General features: G+C 42.2%; 1 protein-coding gene across 2 annotated transcripts in view; it reads right to left on the bottom strand.

The window, feature by feature from the left end:
- ZNF423 (zinc finger protein 423) overlaps window positions 1-23,249 on the bottom strand; it is a 250,919-nt gene that overhangs the window by 106,123 nt on the left and 121,547 nt on the right. For both annotated transcript variants that reach the window (XM_026675896.2, XM_087971476.1), the window contains exons 4-5: window positions 16,442-19,665; window positions 9,903-9,987 (exon numbers count right to left, since the gene is read on the bottom strand). In XM_026675896.2, coding sequence (XP_026531681.1) covers window positions 9,903-9,987; window positions 16,442-19,665 — 3,309 coding nt within the window. The remainder of the gene's footprint in view (window positions 1-9,902; window positions 9,988-16,441; window positions 19,666-23,249) is intronic.

The raw sequence follows: 23,249 nt of genomic DNA, 5'->3' as shown, positions 1-23,249 counted from the left end.
GCAATGAACAAAGACACACATTCAATTTTGCAGCTACTAAGATTGTCAGACGAGCAGGCACAAAAACAGCCAAGAAGTGATTGAAGCCTGGGAAACAGGCCCTTTGTCAGTCAACCGAAGTGCTGATTTACCACCAGACTATCAAATACTTAGAAGGTGAGGTCTTGGCAGCACAAACAAATGACAGCTAATGACTACACACCCCCAATCGACAACTAAAAGGCCACATGCAACAGGCACCAGATAAACACCACACAAAACAGCCCAAAGCACAATCTGCTAGAGAGAAGTTCCCTGAAGATGGGTTCGAGCATGAGCATTTATGTACACCGAGAGCATATGCATCAAGACAAATTCCTTGTGTGTCCAATCACACTTGGCCAATAAAAAAATTCTATTCTGTTCGATGAGTCCAAAAGCTTGGAAGACAAAACCTCTGACCCAGATTGTATCCTGCCACAACACAAATGTATCTACAAGCAATAAAGGAGAATATCTGTAGGTCAGGGTTGAAGGGAAGGATCCTTGGTGATCACTGAGCTTGGTTGTTTTCTTGCAGACGTTTCATTGCCTGAACTAGTAATATCATCCGTTCAACTGTAGTAGGGTAACATCATCACTAGGTAGCATCGCCACTCGCGTAACTGATGATGTTACCTAGTTTGAGTAATGAAATGCCTGCAAGGAAACAACCAAGCTCAGAGAGCACCAAGTACCTACAATTTCATGACCTCATTTAGAGAGCTCAACAAGTGCCCTGCATTTATGACCATTTGCAGTGCTCTGTGGTCATGTGACCGCAATTTAGGGCAGTTTTGGCATTTACTTCCAATTTCTGGCAAAAACCTGCCCACCACGAACAATGAGTTCACTTCATGCCTGCAATGTTCATTTAACAGCTGAGGTATTCACTTAACAACCATCGGAGAAAAGGCCATAAAATCCAAGTCTGCTCATGTGGTCAAACGTCAACCATCATAACTTACATCTATTATTGCCAGGCTCAATTGATATAGTCTCAATTATCTAATTAAAAAGGTCCAAGACAGCAGATTCAAAGAAAATTTCACATTGCCTTTATAATTAAAGCTTCCCTTAGATGCCTACGTAGTGTGCAAACTTTAAGGAGAGTGTGTGCTATATTAATTAGCAGATGTTGATGGATATCCAACCCTCACGTTAACTCCAGGCTAGTCGCAGCTCAAAGCTTACACCCCATTACAGAAAAGGTGTTTGACTCCATCACTTTCTTTTCCTACCTTTGTATGCAAATAGCAAAACCACTTGGAATGTTTAAAGAGGGCTAATCACAGCCACCTATGAAAATTGATTTAGGGGGCTGAAAAAGGAATTTTTAACATGTTTAAAAAGGTGCAGAAACAACAGGACGCTGAGATGACAGCCAATTATGAACGTATCAGGCGACATGAAAATGTTGACACAAGAGCTGCAAAGATGTCAGCGAGAAGGATTCTCTCCTTATTCAACTGCTAAATGAAAGAAGGCTGAGGATAAAATGTAAAAAAAAAGTGGCTGATATATTAGAGAAAATTATGCTTAACTCTCAGGGACATCAGGGAAGAAAGCAACGTAGCATTTGATCAAATGCGCTCTGATAGGAATGATAAAAACACATACACAGAGAGAGCAAAGAAGGGGGCAACAACATTTTACAAAATTAACTTTGTTCCAGAAGGGGCTGCACCAAAAGGAAAGGAATATAAAGCTTAGAAAACCCTGTTCCTACATAATACGGGATATGTTCATTTATTGATTTGTGTCCCAACGGTATCATTTTTTATAAATTAAAAAAAAACGCAAGGTGGTGAACATATATAATAGGAGCCTCTGTGGCGCAGTGGTTAGAGTGCAGTACTGCAAGCTACTTCTGCAGCCAGCTGCCTACAATTTGGCAGTTCAAATCCCACCAGGCTCCAGATTGACTCCAGCCTTCCATACTTCCAAGGTGGGTAAAATGAAGACCCGGATTGTTGGGGGCAAGAGGCTGACTCTGTCACTTAGAGAGGGCTGTGAAGCACTATAAAGCTGTATATAAGCGCTATTGCTATATCCGAAACAACTCCTTCCTTCCATTTTCCCTACAACAGGAACCCAGTGAGGTGAGGTGGGCCGAGAGAAAGTGACTGGACCTAGTTATCCAGCCAGCTTTCAGTGCCAAGAGGAACTAGAACTCCCAGTCTCCTGATGACTGGCCTGAAGTCATCCAGCCGGCTTTTATGGCTAAGGAGGGACTAGAACTCCCAGATTCCTGGTGATTGATCCTAAGTCAGCCAGCCAGCCAGCCAGCTTTCATGGCTAAGGTAGGGTTTGATTTCAGTTTCCTTGCGATTGGCCCTAAGTCACCCAGTTGGCTTTCATGGCTAAGGAGGGACTAGAACTCCCAGTCTCCTGGTGATTGATCCTAAATCAGTCAGCCAGGCAGCTTTCATGGCTAAAGCAGGACTAGAACTCCCAGTCTCCTGGTGACTGATCTGAAGTCACCCAGCTGGTTTTCATGGCTAAGGTGGGACTAGAACTCCCAGTCTCCTGGTGACTGATCTGAAGTCACCCAGCTGGCTTTTCATGGCTAAGGTGGGACTAGAACTCCCAGTCTCTTGGTGTTTGGCTCAAGTCACCCAGCCTGCTGTCATGCTTAAGACGGGACTAAACTCAAGAACTTTTTATTTTAAAGTGCCTCCATCCTGAGCTATAGTTTTTTTTCCTCAAGCAAGTAGCAGAAAGAAATACGATATCAGTAGTACAATCACGGATAAATAGCAGATTTTAAGAATAGTATCTCTTCACTGGAAAAAAATATTAACCCAATGTTCTCATCCAGTATCCTTTTAAAAGGCGGGGGGAATGAAAAGGTGAACAGATGGTGAATCTCCTGAACTACTTGAGACCTCATTTAATGCTAGCTCTCCTCTCAAGCCAGGCCACAGAAAGCCAAATCCGAAATGTGTTTCTGGTTTCCTCAACCGCTGCAATTTTTCAGGGCAAAAGAATTCCCACCTAAAAAATCTTGGATTGGATAATGAACACATCAAGAAACAAGCAGATGCAACCTAATTGTTATTCACAGCCAATTAGCGGGTCTGCTTATTCAAAACATATACGTATTTCAAAACAGGAAACACGGTTTCAATCAATGCTTCCCATAGACTTTTCCTCTGGTAATTTCCATTATCTCAGGTGTTGTTTTTTTTAAATCAATCTACCCAAACCCCAGTCAAATTTACCGCCAGGATACAATGAATTGTATTAAGATCGAAGAATAGGATGTTTTCAGTGGGAGTGTCAATTTGTAATATTGTCAATATCAGTATAGGCCTTGCTCCTTCTGTAGCTAACAGTAACCTTTGCACCTGTCTGTCCCCCCTCTCTCACTAGCTATTGTTTGTCTATCTGTCTGTCTGTCTGTCTCTCTCTCTCTCTATCTATCTATCCACTGTTTATTTCTGTTTCTATCTACTCCTGTTTTTATCTGTCTGTCTGTCTGTCTGTCTGTCTGTCTGTCTATCTATCTATCTATCTATCTATCTATCTATCTATCTATCCTCTTTCTATTCATTTCTGTTTTTATCTATTCCTGTTTTTATCTATCTATCCAACTATCTATCTATCTATCTATCTATCTATCTATCTATCTATCTATCTATCGTTTATCTATAGACTGTGTGTCTGTCTATCATCTATCTATTGTCTGTCTACTGTCTGTCTATCTATCTATCTATCTATCTATCTATCTATCTATCTATCTATCTATCTATCTATCCATCCATCCATCCATCCATCCATCCATCCATCCATCCATCCATCCATCCATCCATCCATCCATCCATCCATCCATCCATCCATCTATCTATCTATCTATCTATCTATCTATCTATCTATCTATCTATCTATCTATCTATCCTCTGTTTCTATTTATTTCTGTTCCTATATATTCCTGTTTTTATCTATCTATCTATCTATCTATCTATCTATCTATCTATCTATCTATCTATCTATCTATCTATCTATCGTTTATCTATAGACTGTGTGTCTGTCTATCATCTATCTATTGTCTGTCTATTGTCTATTTTCTGTCTATCTATCCATCCATCCATCCATCCATCTATCTATCTATCTATCTATCTATCTATCTATCTATCTATCTATCTATCTATCTATCTATCTATCTATCTATCTATCATCTATTTGATTTATATACATGCCCATTCACTCTCAGTGACTCTTAGTGGCTTACAAAAATAAAAAACTCAATATACAAACAATAAAAACAATAACCCGTTAAACCCCCCTGGTCGACAACAATCAGTCAAACAAGCCACTTGATGGGCTCCATCCCACTCTGGGTTCCCTAGGCCCGTTGGCCAAACCAGGTCTTCAGGGCCTTGAGAACGAGTGTCAAAGTGGAGGCAGTCTAATCTCTATGAAGATGATGTTCCAAAGGGTGAGAGCCACCACGGAGAAGTCCCTTCTTCTGGGTCCCATCAGATGGACCTCCTTAGAAGACACGATCTGCAACACTCCTTGCTTTACTGCTCTGGTGGATTGGGTGGATGTAACCAGGAAGAGATGGCCCTTCAGATAACTGGTCCCAAAACATGAAGAGATTTAAAGGTAACACGAACTGAATTGTACCCAGAAGCAAATCGGCAGCCAACGCAGCTCCCGCAAGAGATGCACATCTGGTTTTGCACAAAACCATGCAGACCGTTGCATTAGGAACCAATTGGAGCTTTGGATGCTTTTCAAGGATAGCCCCATGTTGAGTGTTTAAGGGTACCAAGAAAGTTTACAGAAGCAGGAAGATCATAGGGTTCCTCTCGAGTTCAAATATTTGCTATGGGTCCTGTAATATTTCAGAGATATTGAGACCGCAATTCCCAAAATTGCCATCTACTGGTCTTGAATTTATTTTCCAAAAGATCTGCCCACCACCAGTTTGAAGAAAAGACCGAGATGTAAGGATAACATCTAGGGAATAAAAGAGCAACCTCCTTGAATGCTATTAGATCCTGGCTTCCAGCCAAGGTATTTAAATTTTATATTTCCTTCACAATTAACTTAGCCTTTCCCAACTTGGGGCTTTCTAATACATTGGGATTATAACTCCTAACAGCCATAAAAGTCCTCATGGGATGATGGGTACTGTAGTCCCATAGATCTAGAGAGCATCAAAAGGCCATTCGACTATGCTCCACACAAGGTCCTCAGAACTGTCCAATTCAAAGGAACAACAATGTGAAACATGATTTAATTAAAGAATACTGGATAGAGATTTAGAGTCTGTAATGTATCCATAATTAATTAACACAGTCAATTGTGAAGTCCAGAAATATGTTCATTTTCGTGTAATGCTTCAAAAACCATCTGTCCCATTTTAAAGTTTAGCTGTCTTAATTCTTCCATGGTCCGCTATTCTCTTCAGTATCAATTTCAAATTTCCCTAAGCCAGAGTCTTCTGTATATGCTGGAATTACAACCTCCATAAGCCACAGCTAGAACTTCCAATAACCACAATAATACCAGTGTTTGCTCACCTTTCGTCAAATGTTTTGGGATTGCAACTTGAGGCCTTCAGCCTCAATTGGCCTAGTAAAATGCTTGGAAATAATGGAAAATGTAATCCAGGTGTCATGAAAAAACATTCCAGATGAAGAAAGATAAGGTAGAAATTTCGGAGATACTTAGTGCAACCCGCAAACATCGAAATTAACTTCATCTGAGATGGCAAAGTTTAGAAACATGCAAGAACTAAGAACCCCGAACAACAATTTATAACACAGTCCCTTTCAGCACTTCCAAGGTAGTGTCTCAGGGCAGTAATTTTATTGAATTCTACTGTACGGTGCAATATTAATGCAATATCAGGGGTTTTCAATTCAATGTATAGAATGTGAAGGGTGTGTGTTTGTGTTTATTTTCGTAGTCATAATGTACACTGAAGATGGTTGTACAAGGTGCAATGACAATAAAGTAAGTTAAACTAAACTAAACCAAGAAGGTTCCATGCCCATTTGCAGTGGAAATGTCTTCTTGGTCTTCTTCTGTGGAACCAAGGTTTCACACCTTCTTGGTTCCACAGAAGAAGACAAAGAAGAACAAGCACTTGTTCCTCATTGTTCAGAAATACAGAACATGGAATAACTGAGTTATGGAAGGATAAGGTCTGTTTAATACAGAATAGTTCAACAGTAAATTCACAAGTATGATTAATCCCTTTTAAAAGGATATTTTCAGGCACAGATTGGAGAGACATCTGAGTGGGCAGATTTAATTTGAATTTCTGTACTAGGGCCTTTCTAATTCTACTTCCCTAAAGGAGAGGTGTAGACTGGAATATTTCACTACAGGTATTATCTGTTAACTACTATCAATCCCAGAAGCAGAATATATCTGGATCTTAAATACAGGAGACAGATATCAAACAGAATAACACAGTTGCAAGGAACCTTGAAGGTCTTTTAGTCCAACCCCCTGCTTAGGCAGGAAATCCTACACCACTTCAGACAAATAGTTGTCCAATCTCTTCTTAAAAACCTCCAGTGTTGGAGCATCCACAACTTCTGGAGGCAAGTCGTTCCACTGATTAATATTTTTTAATTGTCAGAAAAGTTATTCTTATTTCTAGGTTCTTTCCTTCATTAGTTTCCATCCATTGCGGTCTTTGGAGAATAGCTTGACTCCCTCTTCTTTGTGGCAGCCCCCGAGATATTGGAGCATTGCTATCATGTCACCGCTAGTCCTTCTTTCCATTAAACTAGACATACCCAATTCCTGCAACCATTATTCATATGTTTTAGCCTCTAGTCCTCTAATCATTTGTCTTGCTCTTCTCTGCAATCTTTCAACATTTTTTTTTAATATTGTGGTGACCAAAACTGAATGTAGCATTCCAAGTGTGGCCTTACCAAGGCATTATAAAGTGGTATTAACACTTCATGTGATCTTGATTCTCTACCTCTCAAAAAGGAACTCTGGAAAAGGAACTTCTTTGACTTCATCATCTTAGACAGAAGATGGGCCAGTTTTCCATCTTAAATGCCTGCACATTGCATGCTCCCTTCCTTCCTTCCTTCCTTCCTTCCTTCCTGGGGTGGGAGGTATCTGCATCATAAAACATCTCCTACAGTCTTAGGTGCCAGACCGACTGACTTCTACACCCCCTGTGGATTCAGACGTCCATCACATCTAACACAGTAGAACCACAGATCAAACCAGAGACAGCGAAAGGCAGTATAAGAACAGAGAAGTGGGAGACATTAGCAAGCCAGCATAGGAAGGAAGGAAGAACAAAGTCTTTTATATAGAATCTTAGAGTGTTCTACTCAAAGCTTTAAAAGGGAGGGAGGAAACCACAGGCAAAGTGGAAGGAATTCTAATCCTTGAAAAATGAAAGTATGTCAAAGGAATTATTTCCATCATACCTAGATCATAATGCTGTACTATTATTATTATTATTATTATTATTATTATTATTATTATTATTATTATTATTATTATTATTATTATTATTATTATTATTATCCTCAACCCTGAAATCCCAGTTTGGAAACCATTTCCTATCAGCTTCATTTTAGAGCAAGGATCTTCAAACTTGGCAACTTTAAGACTTGTGGACTTCAACTCCCAGAATTCCTGAGCTAACATGACTGGAGGAGGAATTCTGGGAGTTGAAGTCCCCAAGTCTTAAAGTTGCCAAGTTTGAAGACCCCTGTTTTATAGACTTGGTTACAGTTATGAGGTTGGGGGAAGGAGGGTCTTTCGTTTGTTTTATGTAAAAAAAAACAACCCCAGAGATCTTAGAAGAAAAACAAAGCAACATGTTCCCTTTCTATCTCCTCTTAGGGAGGCAGGCCTGCTGAAGAAGCTGGGTGGGACCCCTTATGCCACCACAGTTGTGGGATAGGAGAAGGACACAGCAAATACTGATAGCCCCAAAACTCACAGAAGGATCATCCTTCAAAGGGACATACCTCAGCCAAATCTTCCCGGCATGTTAATTTTGATGAATGTTAACCACGACTAAGGAGCTTTGCAAAGGAAGGAGACATTCCTGTATATTTATCACTGTCCCAATTCCTCATTAGGTTGACGAACGACTTTTGCTAGCAGCTGGTAAAGGAAAAGGGGTAGAGATTTAAGGTTTTAGGGAATGAAGACTCAAATGCCTGGAAGACCAGGAAAAACGGCTGGAGCTATTCACGGGACTCAAGATAAATTCCTCCTATAGAAATTGATATACTGTAAATATAGATATTAATGAGGGAGAGAGAAAGAGATAGGAACAGACAGACAGAAATAGATGGAAATAGAAGAGGAGGAGGAGGAAGAGGAGGGATAGATAGTTGATAGATAGATAGATGATAGACATAGATGATAGATAGATGATAGATAGATGATAGATAGATGATCGATTATATATAATATGATAAATAGATGATAGATGGATAGATAGATAGACAGACATATATATATACATATACATATAATATATAGATAGATAGATATATAGATAGATAGATAGATATAATTAATAGATAGATAGATGATGGATGGATGGATGATAGATAGATAGATAGATAGATAGATAGATAGATAGATGATAGATAGATAGATAGATAGATAGATAGATAGATAGATAGATATAGATGATAGATGAATCTATAGATATAGATGATAGATAGATGATAGATAGATAGATAGATGAGAGATGATAGACGATAGATGGATGGATGGGTGGGTGGGTGGGTGGATGGACAGATAGATAGAAAGATAGATAAATTGTTTGTCCATGTCACCCAAAGCAACTGTGCCCCTAACTCCAAGAATCCCAGGAGAGCATTAAAAAAAAAAAGAATTCCATGCTGGAAATTGGGAGATGCAATCCCAATAATTCAAGAGGTCTGAATCAAGAGAGCAGAAAGGAAAACAGTGGGGAACATATGCAGCACCAAGGAAGTTATGACAGTATTTTGAAATGAACCAATGCGGAGTAACTTGATCCATACACAACCCCACAGAGGTAAGACTCTTCTAAACTCCGTCTACATCTGTCCATCGCCACATGCTCATCACCCTGCACTAATAGAAGAATTTCCAGTTGCTGGAAGAGTCCCAACCAGACTCTTCTGCACTGATTAAGCACCACCTTAACTATGATATAAAATTCTGGACGTTAAAAAAAATCTCAAAGAAAAGGGAAGTAATGCAGAGGAAAAGCAACAAGGGTAATCAAAGTAAGTAAGTAAATGAAAATCAGGAAAGATCAGGATTACTCCTCACTCCTCCCACTGCACTCCCAGTTAAAACAGAAAATCTATGGCAGAAGATTTTCAAAGTATCGTTTTCATAGGAGGAATCTGACTCTTAACTATGTTTCAAACCATTTTTTTTTTTTGTTAATGGTGGTTTACTGTTTTCTTTGAATCTCCAGTCCACCGTTCTATCTCCAGAAACCACTCCTTCATGAAGGCAATAGAAACTTAGCAGGGAGAAAACAAGCACAAGTATATGGTCTTCCTGCTGTAGATACATATATTGAAGCAGCAACCAAAACAGGGTGTCTTAACTAAGATTGCTACAAGCTACGATTACAAGATAGGATCCCAAACCAGAAGAAACGAAAGATTTTTAAGAAAATCAAAAGAAACTACACAATCTTGAACCCTTGAACATGAGACTTAAAGGTCTTCATGAACCAGAGAGTTGAGCTGGAAGAGAGTAACTTATAGAGAAACCCTAACCATATCAAACAGTCCATCTAAATCAGACCTAAGCAGACAGTGTCAAATCATTGTCAAAAACTCACAAAATAAAATGCTACAGACTAAGTATGAAAGTTAACAATGACAATTAAGCCCAAGGAAGCGAGGCTGAGGACTTCTTACCAATCATATGATTTGCAACGTGGATCTGTATTTCTCTTTCATTTTCAAAGGTCATCTGGCACTTGATACACTGGTAAGTCTTCTTCTGTTTCAGAAAGAAAGAAGAAAAATGTATAAGGCAAATCATCTTTATTGCTAGGCTAGAATTCTTGGTGTTGTAATATTAACACAGAACTATTTTATGGCTTTCTGAAATCATTTATATCATGGTCTTATTTTAATCTGTATCCTCCTCTTTGGAATTTCAGTTACTATAAAAAGTAGATAACAAGTTCTATACATAAATACTGTCCATGTTTGAACATCTCCATAAACTTTTCAAATTCCTCCAGCAGTACTACTTTTACAAAAAGAAGTACTGTATACACCAAACTATCAGGACTTTAAGAATGAAGAAGTCAGTTACGTTGGATGGATTCAGAGGTTGCACCATTCAAAAATCAGAAGGACCAAGTTAGAGATAGATCAATTATGGAAAAAAACACATCTATATGGTAAGTAGATATTATCACCACTAGTTATTGAGTGCAGGAATAACAGAATAAGAGAGTTGGAAGGGACCTTGGAGGTCTTCTAGTCCAACACACACACCCTCAATAAACAGTGAAACATGTTTGGTCTTTAAATAAGAGAATGTGATTGCAGAAAAATATGTTCAAGAAATCAGACAATATTGACAAAATAGCTTGTACCTATTCCCTTTGGAAGTAAAAATATGAATTATAGAAAATCCCAGCAATCTATATTGAAACATGACTTGGGTTTTTTTCCTCTCTTTATTCTTTTCCCCTTTTTCTGATTTATGATGCATTTCCTGTGCTAGGCTATAGAAGCTTAGCTGGAGAGCAAGGAAGAGGCAATGACACTTGCTTGTTTTATTCAATCTGACAAGAGGTTTGTATTTAAAAATGGCAAGGTTGTACCTTCTTAGCTATGACACAAGGACAAAATGTCTAGGAATGATTAGCATCAATATTAAAGTTTAAAGCAATCACGTCAGAAGGTGAAGTCCATTAGAAGCTTGGGAGCTAAAATTTCCTTCTATTTTTATTCCTTGCAGAACAAGTCACTTCACATTACCAAACCAAGAAGCAAAAAATCTCACTGCTTGGAAGCAATGTCAGGAAAAATAGCTTGATGTCCAGTGTAGGAATTCATACAGGAAGAAAGAAAGAAAGAAAGAAAGAAAGAAAGAAAGAGAAAGAAAGAAAGAAAGAGAAAGAGGAAAGAGGAGGAGAGAGAGAGAAAAAGAGAGGGAGAAGGAAGGAGGGAAGAAGAAGGAAGGAAGGAAGGAAGGAAGGAAGGAAGGAAGGAAGGAAGGAAGGAAGGAAGGAAGGAAAGAAAGAAAGACGTACTCCTTTTCAGGTTGTGCTATCACATCATTAAAAGAGAATTACCAAATCAAACAAAATTATCTTATCTATAATTGTTTCTCCAATGCTTCTTTATCATAATACTTTCCCCCTCAGTGTTTACTCTTAAGTTATTTTGAAAATGTTCTAAGTCTCAGTTGCTAAGTTTCCCAGATGCCCTGGTTAGTACTGTAGTACTAAAATCCAGTGAACTTCCTCTATTTCATGTCTACTTTTCTTTCCCTTCTGAGTCGAGATACCAAGACAGGCTTGTATTTAATCGAAACATGTACTCCTACAGTTTTTCATGTAATCTCAACATAGCTTTTCTCTGACTATATCTTATTTTTCCCCTAATCCTCCACTGTTAGGCTCTGTGTAAGAGGGAGGGAAAAATCAATCATGATCCAGGAAACAAAGAAGAAGAAGAACTGGTCAAGAATTATAGAGTAGTAACGTCACTTGGACAGCTCAGTTGGTATTTCACATACAAGGCTGGCTGCGTAAAAACTACATTTTACCTGTTGTACTACAAATCAACAAGAGATTAGAAAACAGAGAACAGTGTGTTGTTCAATTTAGTTTCCCTAGCTATCTTTGATGCAGCTCTTTAACAAGCTACTGAAATTTACTGTTCTCTGAAAAATGCTATGAGCACTCAGGGACCCCTACCTATAATTCTGAAATCTGCTAAAATATTTGAGTTGACTTTCAAGCAGTCTTATTCAAAAATATATACTGTACCCGTGCTTCGCTACTAAACTATGTGATCGGGCTTAGTTTTGGGGGAGGAAAATAGTGGGGGGGGGAAATGTGCCTCTGCCTACCAGCATCTATCGGTATTCATCTGGCTAGTGTCCTGTCAGTGTGTGAGAAAGTTGAGGGCTGTTTGGAAACTGAAACATGGAAACTGAAACAGTATTTGCTGTGTGAGCAAGGAGACAGCAAGGAGCCTGGGTGTGGCTTAGCTCAATTGTTCTGTACTAAAGCTGGTTGCTGCTGTGAAAGCAAAACTGAAACTGAAACTCTTCTCCTCTGCTTGTGTTTTGCATTTGATTTGTTTTCAGGTGGGGAGAGAGAGTAGAACTCCTTAGCATCAGAACGTGTTAATAATAATAATAATAATATAGGAAATACTAATGCTCTGATGGTCATTTCTAAAAATCCTTTCTTAGTGAGCACCTAGAAGCCAAGAGGAACATACATGCCAAATTTCAAGTTTGTAGGTTTTACGGTTCTGGAGATTTTGTGAGTGGCATGAGTGGTATTTCGTTTTTAGATATATAGATATAGACAGAGACTTGTGGACCTCAACTCCCAGAATTCCCCAGCCGGCTTGGATGACTCAGGAATTCTGGAAGTCGAACTCCACAAGTCTTAAAAGTTGCCAAGTATGGAGGCCTCTGGGTTAGACAAAAGGGCATAGGCTTTGTTTGCATCCATCAATCTATTAAGAGGACCTGTTTTTGTTAACAATAAAGCAGAACGACGGAACTAAAATATGAGCATATACGCCAATACCTTGGGTAAATTGTAATTTGGCATAAACCTGAATTCTGATTTTTTTTTTTTTCATTATCTTCTACAGGGGGAAAAAAAAACCCTGCTCTCTTGGGATACCATTCAACACATTTACTTTGTTGAAGAACTTAAAAATCTCTCCAGAGAAAAGATGAAATGTGGAAGCGCTTCTTGAAGAGAGATAGTTAAAGGTAGGTGTGAAGGGGACAGCATCCATTTCCACTCATGGCGACTGTGAGGTAGCCAGAAGAATAGTAGGTTTTTTTAAAAACACACACACACACACACACAACTGTGCAGGGAGAGTTTGAAGTGCCACTGTCTGTCTGCAGCCACACAAAACTAGAATTAGCCTGACATAAAAGCCAAGGCCCTGTTCTTTAAGTGGCAGAGGGCAAAGTGCAAAATCGAGAAAGAAAGAAAAAGTAGAAGGATTGGAGGACCAGGATAATAAGTGGTTCGGGTTGACGAAAGCCCAGGAGGCTTCACGCTGAAGGGAGAGGTGTTTCCATTCTGTATTTTATTCTCTGCAGAATTCGACGTATGTCACAGCTGGAGACCGGTCTAGTCATTGATTCACTTGACCTCCAGGGAGCACTGCGCCAAAGCACAGAGTGAAACAAAGCCAAAAGGAGTTATAGCTTGGGGTTATTTCAAAGTCCCCCCTCCCTTCCCCCAAAAATCCTTTGAACCCAACATATTGCCCTCACTGGCAAAGGCTTCCAGGGTGACTGTTCACAGAAAGTTGCTTTGTCAGGCCGTTTCAGACTCAAATGAGAAGAAAGACGGGTGTTGGGCCAGAGTAACACTGTTGGAAGGTACCTTGGAGGTCTTCTAGTCCAACCCCATGCTCCAGCAAGAAACCCTTATCAGATGAACGGTTGTCCAATCTCTTCTTTAAAATCTACAGCGTTGAAGCACCCACAACTTCTGGAGGCAAGTTATTGTTTCACAAATGAATTGTTCCATCAGAAAATGTCTCCTTAGTTCTAGGTTGCTTCTCTCCTTGATTAGTTTCCATCCGTTGCTTCTTGTCCTGCCTTCAGTTACTTTGGAGAATAGCTTGACTGCCTCTTCTTTGTGGCAGCCCCTCAAATGCTTGACGGATGATTGACAGAGCCACTTTTTGATCTCCATCCAACATAATTCCAATGGTGGGATGGCACGGATATCTGGGCAGCCCCCTCCCCACTTTATTTGCCACCCAGAAAACGTTTTGTGCCTCGATAGCCTATTCAGCTGGGTTTTGGGTGCTCATGAATGAGGGATGAGCTGAGCCACAAATGGACATTGGAAGGAAGGTTGCAAATGCCTTGGGAACCTTGGCAGATGTTCACCACAGGATGAAAACAGTCAAGCCAATTCATTACTGAAGCGAGTGACAAATTTATCTGGAAAAGTTCATATTCAGGAAGCAGATCTTAGTCTGATCAAGGGCCAGTCTGGTTGCTACTTAAGTCAATGCTTTGTGTAGAGCTGAACAGCGATAGCACTTAGACTTATATACCGCTTCACAGTGCTTTACATCCCTCTCTAAGCGGTTTACAGAGTCAGTATATTGCCCCCAACAATCTGGATCCTCATTTTACCAACCTCGGAAGGATGGAAAGCTAAGTCAACCTTGAACTGGTCAGAATTGAACTCCTGGCAGTGAGCATTAAGTCAGCCTGCAATATTGCATTCTAACCACTACTCCACCCAAGGCCCTTCCTTCCTTCCTTCCTTCCCCCCTCCCTCCTCTATGTTCCTTCCTTCCTTCCTTCCACCCATCCTTCCTTCTTTCCTTCCACCCATCCTTCCTTCTTTTCATCTTCCCATCCTCTCTCTTTACTCTCTCTCTCTCACACACACACCCCATCTCTCCTTCCTTCCCCCTCCCTCCCCTATGTTCCTTTCTTCCATGCTTCCTTCATTTGTCCTTCCTCTTCCTTCCTCCCTCCCTCACTTCCCACTTAGCAATAGCACTTAGATTTATATACCACTTCACAGTGCTTTATAGCCCTCTCTAAGTGGTTTACAGAGTCAGGCTATTGCCCCCAGCAATCTGGGTCCTCATTTTACCCACCTCAGAAGACTGATTCAACCTTGAGCCTGGTGAGATTTGAACTGCTACTCTACAGCCAACAGTCAGCAAAAGTAGCCTGCAGTACTGCACTCTAACCACTGCACCGCCATTGCTCATATTTCTCCAAGGTGGTTGATATCAATGGGACTATCCATATTGTTGTTGTTATTTGTATGACCCTGGAACAGTGCAACTGTCATAAATATGACTCAGTTGCCAAGCGTCTGAAACTGAACCTAAATGAAACAGGTCTAAGAAAATGTCTTCTGCAGAGGATGATCACATTTGTTTGACTCCCAGCGACTCTGCAAAGTTCTGAATGTTGATGTAAAATAGGGCTGACTGAGCACTTCTGAATTCCTATTTCCAATCTCCACATTAGAGGCTGAGCAAAGCAGAAAGATTAAAGAACGTGGGACAACATATTGTGTGGTGGGTCCCACTATATCCTTTTTCCTTCTTCAAAATTGGAAATTTTAAGAGGACCCAAAGAAGTGGGATGCAAAAATTATCCGATTATCTTTCCTGCAAAAGTTATTTCGAACTGAAAAAAAATATCAGTAAGAAATTAATGATTGACTGAGATGCATTGCTTCCCCATCCAATAATTTTCAGGCAGATGACAGCAATTTTTAGACCTTTTTCCAACTCTGCCTGGAATTAGCGTTGGAGGGATAAGGCTTTACACAAATATATTTAGGGTATGGCACTTCATTATCACTTAACCACGAAACCATCTTTATTTCCAGCAAATGATCCAGTCTGCAAATAAAGTCACATGACATATCCAAAGAACATCTCCACTGCCATGACTTAAAAAGAGTAAAGTTTATCCTTTTTAAAAGAAAAAAAACTGAAATTTCTGCTGCTTCATTTTTGCAATTAGGCATTCATAGTCAAGTTTTTTTTAAGAATAATGACTGTCACGAAAGATGTACTCCAATCCAAAATTTTATCCAGTTTCATTATGGAACTCCCTTATAAACAGAATTTTATACACTAACCTTAGGCTTTGGTACACAAAGACATTTTCAGTATGGAATAGAATGCAAGTTTTTTTCTCACCTGATGAGATACCCAGCACAGGTAATCCTTGCTTAATGACCGGGACTGGAGTTTCCATCGATATACAATGTGGTTGCAAAGAGCAATGTCACGTGACCACATCACTTAGTGATAGCAGTTCCAGCAGCCCCCCAGCTACTATCGTTAAGCAAATCATTGTAGATCATTAGGCAAGAACCACAATGATCATGACTTCTGATTTCCTGCAGGCTTCCCCATTGACTTTTCTTGTGAGAAGCCAGTAGGGAAAGTTGCAAATGAGAATCGGGTGACTGCCAGATGTTGTGTTGGTCAAAATTCTGGGCCAATTGCCAAGCACCCAAAACTATGATCATTGTTGTGACTGCTGGAACTTCAAGGACCAATTGTAAATACCACTCATTCAGCAGAATTCTGCACCTGAACAGTCCCTGAATAAGTGGTCATTAATCAACAACCACCTGCATACATTCCAAACTTGTAAAGTTTTGAACAGAATACAGATTTGCACTGATCGTCTGTAGTGATAAATTATGAAAAATTATGCCAGTACTTACTCTGGGAATGGGAGATGTCTGTGTAACTTTCTTTTGGCCACTGGTTTCAGGCGTCAGATCTCGGTGATCCAACTGGAGGTGGCTCTCTAGCTCTTCGGCACTTTCAAATTTGACACTACACTCTGGACATCTCAGACTACCGCAAGGTCTTTCGCTAATGTCCGGTACGGTCAGGCCGAAGGACTGTCCATTGGTGCTTCGAGCCATGCAAGCAGCACACAGTCCATATGGTAGACCATTAACATCCAGTTTCACCAAGTCTTGCTTGTTTCTGAAGTCTTTCAAGCACAGAGCACACTTGTAGAGTTTCTGCAAAGCCTGGCCGTTGGGCGACGACGCAGCCGAGTTCCCTACCAATTTTTGCATATGGAACGTTCCATGGATTTTTAGTTCCAGAGTGGAGGTGACTGTCTGCATGCAGACAACACAACGAAATCCGGTGAGGGAATTCCTAAGATCAGGATGCATCTGGCAGTGCTCAATGAAATCGTCTTCGCTCTGCAGTGGCATTTTGCAGATCCGACAAGTGCCCGTGTCCAAGCTCTTGCTGTGAGTTACTTTATGCTCCGTTAAGGTCAGGAGCGATGGGAAGCGCTCCCCGCAAATAGGGCACATATAATGCTTTGCTGGACCCCGATGGGTCTGCATGTGTTCCCGGAGGCCATTCTCTGAGAAAAAGGTCCTTGAGCAGATATTACACTTGTGACTCCCTTTGATGAACTCTGCTTTCTTCCTGGAACAATCATCCTCCCCAGGTCGGATATTATGATCCCGCAAACGATGGTTCTGCAGCAGGACTTCCATTGTGTACGCAGCTCCACAAATATCGCAACCGTACATAGGTTCAGAGGCATCGATGTCATCCTCACTAGCTTCGTGGCTATTGGATGTATCTGGGTTTTTGATCAGCATGTTTGGGATATCTGTCGACTCAGCCTTCTTGCTGGCTGGCGTCATGCCATTGGCCGTGCCATTCTCAGCACCGGCGTCGAAGACACAATGCTTCTCCCGCAAATGTTTCTCGAGCAGAATAATGGCGTGGAATGCCTTGCTGCAGAATTTGCAGTTGTATTTTTTGCTGTGGGTCGTGATGTGGCACTGCAGCTCCACCTCTGTGCTGAAGGTCTCCCCGCAAAAGATGCACTTGTGTGACTTGGCAGGGTTCCCCAAATGGCTGTGCTTCACGTGGATCTGGAGGTCCGCCTCCTTCCGGAAATCCCAGTTACATGCCGTGCAGCGGTACATTTTTTTCTCGTTGCTGTGCTTGACTGCCAGGTGCACTTGGATGGATACTTTGGAGTCGAAAACCTCTTGGCACAGGGTGCAATGGTACAAGACAAACGTATGCATGTCCAGGAGGTGCTTCTGAAGATCATCCACCGATGAAAATTGCTTGTCACAGCTCTCGCAGACATAATGCGTTGAGGTCGTCATATAATGGATGGTGAGATGCTGCAGAAGAGACTCCTGGGAGTCGAAGTCTTCTTTGCACTGAGGACACGACTGCTTCCTTAACAGTAACTCTAAGTGCAACTTCAGATGAGTCTGGAAACTTTCAAAGTTGGAGAACTTCAGCTCACATTGATTACATGGGTATTCCCCATTGGAAACAGAATGGACGCAAGCGGAAAGCCGTTGTCTTTTGGGGGAAGAAACTTCAACATCCGAAGACACCGGGCTCTGTTCACCTTTGGACTTTTTGTTGTGTGCCAGTGGAATGTTCTTGTGGTTTTCTTTAATATGTTTCGTTAGCTTGAGGATGGAGCCAAAAATGGGTGAGTTTGTGCAATACGGACAGGAGTACACTTCCATAAAAGACTGGGATGGTTGAACCACAGGGGAATCCAACTTCGAGTTCCCGATGTTGCAGTGAGTTTGCTGGATGTGCTCCGTCAGAGAAGCTTCGGTGAGGAAGCCCATGGAACACTGGTTGCAAAAGAAGGCGTTGTTACCATCTTGCGTTGTGGCTCCTGGCCCACAATGGGCGACACGGATGTGTTCCTGCAGGCTGTTGATATCAGCAAACATCTCTGGGCAATAGTTACAGTGGAAAGCGGAGATGTTGCTGAACTGCATCATCGGATAGGCGTGGTTTTTATGCACTTTCCGCACATGTTCGTTCAGGTTGTATAAGGTAGGCATGGATTCAAGGCAAATCTGGCATGTGTGGTTTTGCTGAGGTTTATCTGTATGGATGGTCTTCAGATGGATCTCCAAAACAGCAAGGCTGTTGAAGTCACGCTTGGTGCAATAAGGGCAGCTGTAGGCCACCTTTGACCAAGCCTGGCCTTCTTCCCTTTCCAACGATCTCATTTTCTTCTGTCCCCTCAAGGGTTTCAAGGTCGAGTCGGGCGTGGAGCCCCGTTCCACTGATGCGCTGGAATCTGGCGTGGCACTACTCATGGAGGCCACGCTGCCCAAGACAGGGTCTGGGCTGATGCTGTGGTTGCTGGAATCAGGCTGCCGATGGCTATCTAAGTGGCAATAAACTTCTTCCACGGAAGAGAACTGTTCAGGGCACATAGGACACTTATGTTTTTTGTTGGCATGAGCTTGGTGGATGTGGGACAGGAGAGCATTTTCATCGGCGAAGACCTCCGGGCAATGGATGCACTGTAAGTCAGCCTTCTCAGACAACTGCGGATGGCGGGCCATGACGTGCTTCTCCAGCTCTTCGGTCTGGCTGAAGGTCTCCTCGCAGTAGTCGCACATAAAGTCGTCCTTCTTGGCCTCTTTCTCACTCTTGGCCAGGTGCTCCTTGTTCTTCTTGTGCGCTTGCATGTGGCTTTGCAGGGAGCTGGTGGAGGAGAATCCCCGCTTGCAGACCGTGCACTTGAAGGGTTTGCTGGAGCTGTGGGTCTTCAAGTGGATCTTGAGGTGGTCGCTGCGGGAGAAGGCCGCCTCGCATTCGTGGCAGTGGTACTTCTTGTCCCCCGTGTGCAGTTTAATGTGCCGGTCTCTGCTCCTCTTGTGCTTGAAAAGCCGGCTGCAGTAGGTGCATTTGAACGGTAGCTTGTCGCTGTGAATCTGCTCGTGCCTTTTAAGGTAGCTCAGGCGAATGAAGGACTTATCGCAAAACTGGCAGGGATACGGCAGGCCGCTTCCCCCTTCCTCCTCTCCGATGCCGAGGTCACACCCATCTCCTATCATCTGAGTGGGTGATGCAACGTCTTTGCTGGAGGGAGATGAAGTTACCCAAGAGAGTTGTGGGTCGTCTTCGCCATCTGTAATGGGAAAGCAGAAAGGAGATTAAAAACAATTCCCAGTGCATCTGTGAAAACAGGGACAAAGCCAGCCGTTCCACAACACTGTGGGCCCTTCTGCTACCATCGGCGGTGGGAGGAAGGAGGGAGAAAGAGAGGGGGGTGGGGGGGAGAAGGAAGAAAACAGAAAACCCATTGCTGAAGAAAACAAAACAACCCCCGAAAGAACCAACAGCATAACAGCTTAGAGGGATATTTGAGCAGAAGAACAAGAAGGGCAAAACTGTCTCCCTTGCACAAAACTGTCTCTTAAAAAAAAAAACCAGCATAACAGAAAAAAACAGTTTCTATTTCCAGTTACAGGCGATCACTACGAATTCAAAGCCATTTCTCTTTCCCGCTTGCCCCTCCTGGTCCCCACCACCACCCAAGCAGGTTTAGCACCTGTCTACTCAATTGCCAAAGCAATAAACAGCCAGTCAAGGAAGGAGAAGGGAGGCAGGCTCAGAGCAACACAAAAATTTCTAAGAGCAGCTCCGGCTGCTGCATTCAGTCCTGGAATGCAAACCTTTTTTTTTTTCCTCCATGCAAATATAAGTCAGAATGGATTTCAAATCATATTGGCTAGAAACAGCCGTTCGGTCCAAAACGGAGAAGGCTAACAATTAGAGAAGGCAGCCAGGCTCTCTGCTTCACCCACACAGACCCAGAACCACAGAGGACCACTTAATAACTATGCCACATAAGCAAGATAAAATATCCCCCCCCCCCAAAAAAAATACCCCAATCCATGGGCACTAAAGCAATCCAAAAATGACGGGTCAAAGCTCAACGTGACAATGTGTCCAATGGCTTCCCAGCCACAAATAGTAGCCGGGGATTTTCATTTTCATGTTTGCAAGCTGGAGAGGCAACTTCTTAAACCGATGCATCTAACTTTGAAGGTGCTCCATCTCTTCTGTGCTGGGAGAGCCAGTCGGGCTGCAGTGCCAAACCTCGCGCCCTGCGCGTCTGCCAACTCTGCAGTGAGATGGCAGCCACTCCGGCACTAGCCAGAGATGGCAAGCATTTCCACAGCGTGGCGCCTGGGAATCTGTTTGTCCGGGGGGGCGGGTTGGAGAAGGGAAGGTGGGGAATTTTGCCATATTGTGGAATAAATACCAGAATTGGGATGCCGACTCGATTTAGCCAGGTTGGGTTTGTGTAGCTCTTTCACCTTGCAAAGGAAAGGAAAACGGGGTTCGGCTGGAATCGATCAAACATAAAGGACTGCTAACTCTACATAGCTGCATCTTTCTCCCCCCCCCACCCCACAATCCGAGCATCAATCACCGCAATTGCTTTCCTCTTTCTTGTGTCTGCATTGTTCACAAATGCACAAGAACAATACAGATCCTTGCTCAACTCTCCCTGGTTGCTTCTGCTCTGAGGATCCACATGGATCAGTAGCACTAAGGCTTATATACTGCTTCCCAGTGCTTTTACAGCCCTCTCTCAGCAATTTACAAAGTCAGCCTTTTGCCCCCCTGACAATCTGGGTCCTCATTTTACCGACCTCAGGAAGATGGAAGGCTGAGTCAATCTTGAATGCATCAGGATCGAACTTCGGGCTGTGGGAAAAGTCAGCCTGAAATACTGCATTCTAACCACCATAGCTCCATGTATGTTTGTAATCAGCTGTTTGCAATCCATTTCATGGCTAGCAAACTTCTTCAGGCGCTTCATATTATGATCTCTTGCCTCTTTGCTTCAACATAACCTTCTGTTAGGAGGTCCCCTCCCTTCCAAGCCCTTTGACCTAACATGGTGCTGTTTCAGGGAAGCTCAGCAGAAGTGGACCTGGCCGGAGAAGAAAATATATCAGGAGCTCCAAATCCAAAAGGTCATTAAAATCAGATCTTTGGGAGGCTTTAAAAGCCCTTTTAGCTATCAAATCATACTAGGAAATAGTCAATAAAAATCGTTGGGATGCAAGCAACAAGGTTACAGTCACACAGTCATAAGTGGGAGGAGATGAGTGAAAGGAAGGATAGGAAGATTAATAGTAACAGTAATAGTAGTGCAGGCTTAGTGAATAGTTGGACAGTGTTGAGGGAATTATTTGTTTAGCAGAGTGATGGCATTCAGGGAAAAAACTCTCCTTGTGTCTAGTTGTTCTGGTGTGCAGGGCTCTATGGCGTCGTTTTGAGGGAAGGAGTTGAAACATTTTATGTCCAGGATGTGAGGGGTCTGTAGGTATTTTCACAGCCCTCTTTTTGACACCTGCAGTATACAGGTCCTCGATTGAAGGCAGGTTGGTAGCAATTGTTTTTTTCTGCAGTCCTAATTACCCTCTGAAGTCTGTGTCTGTCCTGTTGGGTTGCAGAGGCAAACCAGCTGGTTTGGAAAATGAAAGCGTTAGCATACCAAACATTTCACCCCTTTCTGTCCTTGAGCTAAGTCTTCTGACCATGTTCCTTGCCTGCGTGAGGCTGGAACAGTGGGAAGGGAGAAGGCGGCCTTCTCTGGAGTTGTACCGCAACTCTATAAAACTCACACCAAGAAGGGTGTAAGCAGGTGACCTTCTTCTGCAAATCGCCTACCCTCCAGCATCCTCTACCACTGTAATTCCCCATCGGCCTCCTTTGTATTTATGGCTGAAATCGAATGTGCATTTTCCTAGGAGAAAGTCCAGCCGAACACGGGGCAACCGAGATTCGAGCCTGCGTGCTTTGTTTGGACTGCACTATGACAGTGAAGCTCTTCTCGGCGTGAACGACAAGCCATCATCATCTCAGCAGTGTCAAAATGGCTTTTGCCGTAAAGCTGCATTACGGAGACCGTGTTCCTTTTCGTTTTCTTTTCTCTGCTCTGAAACATTTCGGTGGGCAGAACTGGCCAGGCTCTGTGTGCCTTTTCTTTTCTTTTTTTACATTGTTAATCGATCAACGGAATTGTATATGGGACAGACAGACAGACAGACAGACAGACAGACAGAGGCGGACAGACAAGTGAGATAGAGATGATGGAGATGATGTTGGGGAGATAAAGATAGATAGATGAGAGCGAGAGAGGGAGAGGGAGAGAGATATGATGGATGGACACAGATAGACAGGCAGACAGACAAATGAGATGGAGATTGAGATTGAGATATGGATATGATGTTGGAGAGATGGATGGATGATAGATAAATGGATAGACAGATAGATGTGTGTGTGTGTGTGTGTGTGTGTGTGTGTGTGTGTGTGAGAGAGAGAGAGAGAGAGAGAGAGATGATGGATGGATGGACAGACACAGACAGACAGACAGAGATAGAAGATACTTAGAGCCAGAAGAGGAGATAGAGATGATAGAGATGATGATGATGATGACAGATAGATAGATAGATAGATAGATAGATAGATAGATAGATAGATAGATAGATAGATAGATAGATAGATAGATAGATAGATGTAGATAGACAGACAGACAGACATAGAAGATACATAGAGCCAGAGGATAAGGTAGATAGAAAACATAGGAGATAGAAGACAGAGATAGATACAGAGATGGAAGTTGAATAGAGATAGAGAGATAGGATGGATGGATGAACAAAGAAAGAGAGAGAGAGAGATGAGAGTGAGAAG

Source organism: Notechis scutatus, chromosome 9 (assembly GCF_049901735.1).
Source record: "Notechis scutatus isolate UNSWTSFEM ecotype Mainland chromosome 9, rNotScu1.2, whole genome shotgun sequence".
In the NCBI taxonomy this organism is placed as follows: Eukaryota; Metazoa; Chordata; class Lepidosauria; order Squamata; family Elapidae; genus Notechis; species Notechis scutatus.
This window is presented reverse-complemented; position numbering and strand designations above follow the sequence as displayed.